Source organism: Scleropages formosus, chromosome 16, assembly GCF_900964775.1.
Source record: "Scleropages formosus chromosome 16, fSclFor1.1, whole genome shotgun sequence".
In the NCBI taxonomy this organism is placed as follows: Eukaryota; Metazoa; Chordata; class Actinopteri; order Osteoglossiformes; family Osteoglossidae; genus Scleropages; species Scleropages formosus.
The window spans coordinates 22,364,907-22,372,285 of NC_041821.1; the positions used below are offsets into that span (position 1 = coordinate 22,364,907).

At 42.9% G+C, this 7,379-nt stretch overlaps 2 protein-coding genes across 2 annotated transcripts; one reads left to right on the forward strand and one right to left on the reverse strand.

Moving 5' to 3' along the window:
- The first annotated feature begins 694 nt into the window (after window positions 1-694).
- taf5 (TAF5 RNA polymerase II, TATA box binding protein (TBP)-associated factor) lies at window positions 695-5,693 on the forward strand. The gene is made up of 11 exons (XM_018750806.2): window positions 695-1,349; window positions 2,275-2,500; window positions 2,808-3,123; window positions 3,276-3,439; window positions 3,647-3,782; window positions 3,905-4,025; window positions 4,188-4,317; window positions 4,424-4,588; window positions 4,673-4,850; window positions 4,969-5,146; window positions 5,251-5,693. The coding sequence occupies exons 1-11, from the start codon at window positions 938-940 to the stop codon at window positions 5,463-5,465; spliced, it is 2,241 nt and encodes a 746-aa protein (XP_018606322.2). The 5' UTR covers window positions 695-937; the 3' UTR covers window positions 5,466-5,693.
- A 63-nt stretch (window positions 5,694-5,756) lies between these two features.
- On the reverse strand, window positions 5,757-7,191 carry atp5md (ATP synthase membrane subunit k). The gene is made up of 4 exons (XM_018750805.1): window positions 7,120-7,191; window positions 6,291-6,381; window positions 6,024-6,119; window positions 5,757-5,844 (listed from the first exon to the last, which is right to left on the reverse strand). Exons 2-3 carry the CDS (start codon window positions 6,375-6,377, stop codon window positions 6,030-6,032), a joined length of 177 nt encoding a protein of 58 aa, XP_018606321.1. The 5' UTR covers window positions 6,378-6,381; window positions 7,120-7,191; the 3' UTR covers window positions 5,757-5,844; window positions 6,024-6,029.
- Between the last annotated feature and the right edge of the window lie 188 nt (window positions 7,192-7,379).

Sequence of the window (7,379 nt, forward strand, 5' to 3'; positions counted from 1 at the left end):
AAGTAACAGTATGCTTAAATGCAAATGTTACTTTCCAATGGTTTCGAACAAATTTTGCACGAGTTGAACAACTTTCTACGCTGTTGTCAACCTTTAAAAACCAAAAAGGAGTTATTAAAAATACTGCTTGTCACAGTGAGGGCCAGTGAGTTTCCAGACGTCCTTCACTTTTATCAGTTAAACAGGGAAATTTTACGCGGGCTGCAGCGGCTACATCCGAGGAGTCTACTCAAGACCTTCGATAACTATAAGACCCGTAACAACTACAAGTGATATTAATTTTTGCTTTTTACTTCGTTGTTAAATGTGCATTCATTCAGAAGACAACCTGAAAGTACTTGAACATATAATAATGTTTATACATGACATAGAAAAATATCATAACTCGGAGTTGGTGAAATTATAATTTTAACACTTCCTTTGATGTGAATTCAGTGGTTTTCAGTGGAAAAAGCTGAAAAGTATTTCCGATATGTTGACACAGGAAATAACCTAGCCAAGAATGTAAATACAAAATTAGAGTTTGAAAAACGCGTCAAAAATGTAAAACACAGAGCCTTCGTCGTATGAAGGACGTAGATTAATGAAAAACATGCAGTATACGGAGAAATAAGAACCATTAAAGCACGAAATGATGCAAAACAACAACCTCTCACTCCCACGGACCGTAACTGACACGAGCGGAAGTGACGCAGTTAACCCGCGCGCACGGGCTCTTCTGCTGCCCTGTTGATTTATTATCGTTCCTGTAATGTTTCCTTTCCCGCTCGCTATTGCTAAGCCAAGATGCAATTCGACGTCTGAATTTTACTTCTAAACTCAATGCCAACAGGCAGACAGGCAGTTACGTAAACAGAAGGACGAGTCGGGGGTCTTGCTCTCGCCGACTCTCGACGGTCTCTGCGCCCGTCACACAGTGTGTGACACACGGTCAGAAATGGCGGCGGTTCAGGATGCTCCCGTGGAAGCGGACAATGAGAAGGAAATTAAGACTGAAACGTTGAACGATGCAGCGGGGAACCATGCCTCGGCCGCCGGGGGTGTCATTCCTTCTCCTCCGGTGGCCTCCACGTCGTCGAGCGGGCCCGCCAAAGCCGGCGGCCCCGGCTCGGAGGAGCAGCAGACCCTGATGGCCGTCCTGCAGTTCCTCAAGAAGAACAACTTCGTGGGCGCCGTGGACGTGCTGCGCCGGGAGGCCGGTATACTGGAGGACTCGGACGAGTCCCAGGGACAGGAGCTGGCCGCGTCGGCGCTCGGCGGGGCCGAGGCTGGAGATGCGACTTGCACCCTGAGCCGGGCTTCCAGCTGCACGACTAGCACCCCGGCGGTGGCCGCGGCGCCCGCCAAAGGTGCGCGAGCTGACTTTTTTTTTTTTACGCTCTTACACCCTCCTCCTTTACACTCACTGTGTCGTGCATCGCTAGCGGTGAACATTGCTCAACGTTGTCGGCTGCTTTTGGTAAGAGAAAGGAGAGCATGCCATGAAGACGCCCAGAGTCAGTGTTTGTGTCATTCATTGAAAGGCTGATCTGATCATGATGTGACGGCTGCACGACTCTTCACGGTGAATGAATGAATGAATGAATGAGTACAAACATGATTTCATGGCTGAATTCTTGACTGGGTGCATGAGGGAAATGCTGATTTGATGGGTGCGCAGATAGATTACGAATTCTGGTTTGATTTCAGTTCTTCATTCCAATCCATCCAGTTGCAGTAATGACTTGTCCTGAGCAGGATCATGGTGATCCAGAGCCTATTGGGTTCAAGGCAGAGGGGGGGTGTATGTTGGATGGGATGCAGTCCATTGCAGGGTGGCCACACACACACACACACACACCCATTCGCAATTTAAGAGCAATTTAGAGTCACCAATTCACTGATCTGCATGTCTTTGGACTGTGGGAGGAAACCAGAGCGCCCCAGAGAAAACCAGTACAGACACATTGAGAACATGCAAACTCCACACAAACTGAGTGGGGATCAAATGCACATTCTCTCACATCCCTCAGTCATTGTGAGGTGGCAGCAGTACTTGCTGGATGGATTAACAGATGTTTGATTTGGGTGCTGGTTGAATGAATGACTGCCGGAATGATTGGGAAGATGGGTGGATAGGTGATGTGTTGGCTGATTGACTTTCATCATGCTCTCTGCAGTCCGTTTTAACATTAAGAAACTTTGTCGACAGACACCTGTACTGTAGTTAGTGTGAATATCTCTTTCAGCTGGGATTGTGTGTTGAGAAGTGTGCTGTGGTGTGTGTTTCCGCAGGTGGGGAGGACCAGCCGGACGTGAATGTCGTTCTGTCCGCATACAGCCAGCAGGGAGACCCAGCTTTGTACCAGGGTTATTACAGTGGACTGAAAAAGTTTGTCGAGTCGGTTCTGGACTGTCACAGAGCTGAGCTTTCGCAGCTTTTCTACCCACTCTTTGTGCATATGTACTTGGAACTGGTCTACAACAACCACGAAACTGAAGCAAAAGCATTTTTCGAAAAGTGAGCACGAAAAATCTGTCCTTTATTATTGTTTCATATTTAGCTGATATCGTTGTCCATAACACTGCAGTAAACCCCTACCGAGTATTAACCCATCCACACAGCAGAGCAGTGTGACACACACACTTTGGCAATATGGATTCATCAGTACACTAGAACCACATGTATTTGGGTTGTGGGAGGAAACCAGGGCACCTGGAGGAAATTTATGTGGTCACAGGGGAGGTAATGAAAACTCCACACACACTGAACTGGACTGAAACCCACATTCCAGGAGCTGAACATCACTGTGACTCTCTTTCCACAGGTTTAGCGGAGATCAGGAGTGTTACTACCAGGACGACCTTCGGGTGCTCTCTGGGCTAACTAAGAAAGAGCATATGAAGGGGAATGAAACTTTACTGGATTTCCGCACCAGCAAGTTTGTCCTACGTATCTCCAGGGACTCCTACCAGCTGCTGAAGAGGCATCTGCAGGAACGACAGAACAACCAGATCTGGAACATCATCCAGGAGCATCTGTACATAGATATTTTTGATGGCATGCCACGCAGCAAGAGTCAGATTGACAGTATGTCTGGCAGTCTGGCCGGGGAAGCCAAGCGGGAGGCCAATAAAGCCAAGGTAGGAAGAATCGATTGTGGCCCCTTCTGAGGTTTTACAGACAAAACAGGCTGGGCAGTATGGTGGGTCTGCAGATAAACCCATCGGGGTTATGAGACCACTTTGTTATCCTGGTGAGGATACTATGCATTGAGAAATAATCTCTTCTGCAGGTGTTCTACGGGCTTTTGAAAGAACCAGAGATCGACGTTCCTCTTGATGATGAGGATGAAGAGGGTGAAAATGAGGAGGGGAAACCAAAAAAGAAGAAACCTAAAAAAGACAGTATGGGATCAAAGAGCAAGAAACAAGACCCCAATGCACCCCAGCAAAACAGGTATAACTGCAAACTATAGGCTTAAAAACTTAAAAAAAAAAAAAAAAAAGTACATTATACCCATTTTCTTGGTGGGGATATTTGTCAGTTGTCATTTTGCCTGCATTTCTGGCATTTTAATTCACTTCAGGTGTATTGCACAGAAAAACATTAGTAGCAAAATTGAAATATTTCCTTCATCTAATACGCAAGTATTGTTCTTTTCAGAATACCTCTTCCGGAACTGAAGGACTCAGACAAGCTGGATAAAATCATGTATATGAAAGAGGCCACCAAAAGGATTCGTCTGGGTCCTGAGAGCTTGCCTTCCATCTGTTTTTATACATTTCTCAATGCATATCAGGTAGCGTTTGAAATCTGAAGGGTTGTGAAGCACATAGCTTGAAGGGTTTTTAGTTTGCCACTGTGCAGTATGTGTTTATAAATCTGAGTATATTTTCTCAGTCACTGTTTTGTGCCTTCCAGGGTCTGACTGCTGTAGACTTCACAGATGATTCCAGCCTCATTGCAGGTGGCTTTGCAGATTCAACTGTGCGTGTGTGGAGCGTCACTCCCAAGAAACTACGGAGCGTCAAATCAGCTGCAGGTGAACTTCAGAGACTTATTTATAATGGGGAGCCGATTGCTAGGAGTAGCTTTACTGCGTGTAGTAAATGTGTGTTTTGATGCAAGGTGGCATATTTTCAGGTTGAGTGATCATGCCTTTGATAGGTTTTGTGATGCTGAGGAATTTCTGTCTCTGCACTAGATTTGAACCTGATTGATAAAGAATCTGATGATGTACTAGAAAGGATAATGGATGAGAAGTCAGCCAGTGAGTCTAAGATCCTATATGGACACAGTGGCCCTGTGTACGGTGTGAGTTTCAGTCCTGACAGGTAAGAAAGCAGCTATTCTGCTTGATAAGTGCTGATTAGTGTAAAATTGCCCTTTCATAGATGTTTCACATGTAACTGGTCATCTTATGCATCTTTCTTTTCTCAGAAATTACCTTTTATCCTGCTCTGAAGATGGTACTGTGAGATTGTGGAGCCTTCAGACTTTTACGTGTCTGGTGGGGTACAAGGGACACAACTATCCTGTTTGGGACACCCAGTTCTCCCCATACGGCTACTACTTCATATCTGGTGGACATGACAGAGTTGCTCGGTAAGAGTAAGTTACCGTTAAGCTTAATGTGTTTCTTTTCCCAAGAATAAATGCCTGTGTGTTAAAAATCCACTTCTTCCGAAGGCTTTGGGCAACAGATCATTACCAGCCATTACGGATGTTTGCGGGGCACCTTGCTGACATCACATGCACCCAGTTCCATCCCAACTCCAACTATGTGGCCACTGGGTCTGCAGATCGCACCGTTAGGCTCTGGGACATTCTGAATGGAAACTGTGTCCGCATTTTCACAGGACACAAGGTTAGCACAGATCAAATTCTGAGAGCGCACTGGGTATTCAGAGGTTGTTTTCTTTATTGACCGGCTGCAAATATTGTCTGCTGGAATGGTCTGAAGTGTTTCACATTGCTGTTTGCAGGGGCCAATACATTCCCTAGCCTTTTCTCCTAACGGGAAGTATCTAGCATCAGGAGCCACGGATGGAAGAGTTCTTCTTTGGGACATTGGTCATGGCTTGATGATTGGGGAGCTCAAAGGCCACACAGACACTGTCTATTCCCTCAAGTTTAGCCGGGATGGAGAAATTCTGGCCTCAGGTTTGCTGTTTACTGCCATTGTTTTGACGTTCATCTAAATTACAGGTCGTGCATTTCTTGGTTTTCCGACATTTGTGTAAACATGCAATTCTTTCTTCCGCTAGGCTCCATGGATAATACAGTGAGACTGTGGGACTCTATCAAGGCATTTGATGACATAGAGACAGATGATTTTACTGCAGCCACAGGTCACATTCATCTGCCTGAAAATTCCCAGGAGCTACTGTTGGGAACATATATGACTAAATCCACACCTGTCATTCATCTGCACTTCACACGAAGAAATCTACTTCTGGCTGCAGGGGCTTACAATCCATAGGAATTTTGGCTTAAAAGCTAAATTTTTAAAATTGCATGATTTTAAGCTCTTGAATTACTGTAAAGTATGTTTCAGTGCAGCTCACCAAGCATACAGAAATTATGAAAACATTTTCATGCCTGGAAGTATTGAATACTTTATAGCTTTCATTTGTAGGACACTGAATTTACTAAGTAATTCCCATTTGTTTGTAAAGCTGCTGTTTTTATACGATCACTGCCAGTTTCAGTTTAACAAGATTCAAAGTGTGTACAGATTTAAGGTATATACTGTAAATAAACAACACTTTTATCATTTGTTCTTGTTTATTAGCAATTGTAGAGATCACCCATAAACATCCAATCACTTCACTCTATAGAACAGAGTAGACAGGAAAAACCTGGAAAAGAAAATATTAGAATAAATAAACTTAGAATTTTAAACTGGTTCAAAGAAACTTGTACTCAAGTTTGGCATGTAGAAAGATTCAAAATTTTTATGCAATACTGGGATAATTGAAAGTGTCATGATCAAATTCTCTGTCTTATTATCCAACTACCTCAAGATAAAATTACTTACCGATAATTACTTTTCTGCAATTTGCTTCTGTTTTTTAGGCTTCAGTTTAAAGAACAAGAAGAGTGTAGCAATTCCAGCGTAAGTGGCCAGCACACACTAAAAATATTGGGAGAAGTCATAACATTAAAGCATACACTGCAGTTAGCAAGGAAAACTGTCTGTAAGTGTTACCTAAAGAGAACTTGTGCATAATAGAATTTCACAAAACTGCACATGAAACTACATTTTCCTAAAGCTCTTAAGGATCATCAGTCCTGGATAACTTACATTCTTCCTCCCTTGAAGTGTGTACGAATTGAAGTATTTTGCAAAACCAGTAAACTGGTACTGATTTCCTGCGTCGTGTCCCGCCATGGTTCTTTGGATTCGGGTACAGAAAGGAAAAAAATAAATTCCTTACAATACAATGCATGACAGTACATGTTTAGGGCTGTTGTCTTGTAGCCTGAAGGTTAATGTAAATCCTAAAGACAGCATCATTGAATTAATACTAATACCCTAAAAAGTGCAAAAACCACTCAAGTTGCTTATCAGTAACTGAGCAAAGGTACCAAATTATAACACAACACAGTAACTATATTCTCTGTCATAATGCTGACTGACCCTCACGACTTGGTCTTTGAATGTATACAATTTATCTATAATAAAAAAACATGCATATTCTGTCGTACAGAGTGACATGATCTGTGACTGTGTAGTTTCTTCAGTACCAGACGACCGCACGAGGCCTAACAGACAGCCTGACTGGTGAGATTTCGCAAACCACGGCAGTTTAACCAACTGACGCAAAAGGCTGACAAGCTACAGCGTTTAATTAAATTTTATTAATCAATAATTATACTAGGATTTTTAAAAAAAAAGTCTTTTCATCTACTTTCAGTTTCTTTATCAACGTAGCCTAGGAGAGTGCACCAGCTTAGCTTAGTAGTAGCTAGCTAGCTAAGGGAATTACCAACGTGTCGATAGGAATAAACGAGTATAACCCAATGCAGTTTCTAGGTTTCTTTCGTAGAAACTTTTACAATCATGAATGCTTTTTACATATAATCATGTTCTGTGTTAAAAATGACAAAGAAAGCATACTTAATTCACTCACCGGCTCTAAGTCGACCTCTTCTTCAAATTGAGAGGATGTCCTTCATACACTGGTTCCGGAAACACTGTAAAGGAAGTCCCGCCCATTTTGAGATAATTTTCGAGCCATTTTTTTCCGCTGAAATTTCTCATAGGCCAATGGTAACATGTTGACAATAAATTAATGGGCGCAACGAATGTCAATCAAGCTATATAGGCCTTTCGTAAATGTCACTCATTTCGGACTTTTTTTTTTTTTTTTTCCTCTGAAGGTGTACAGAA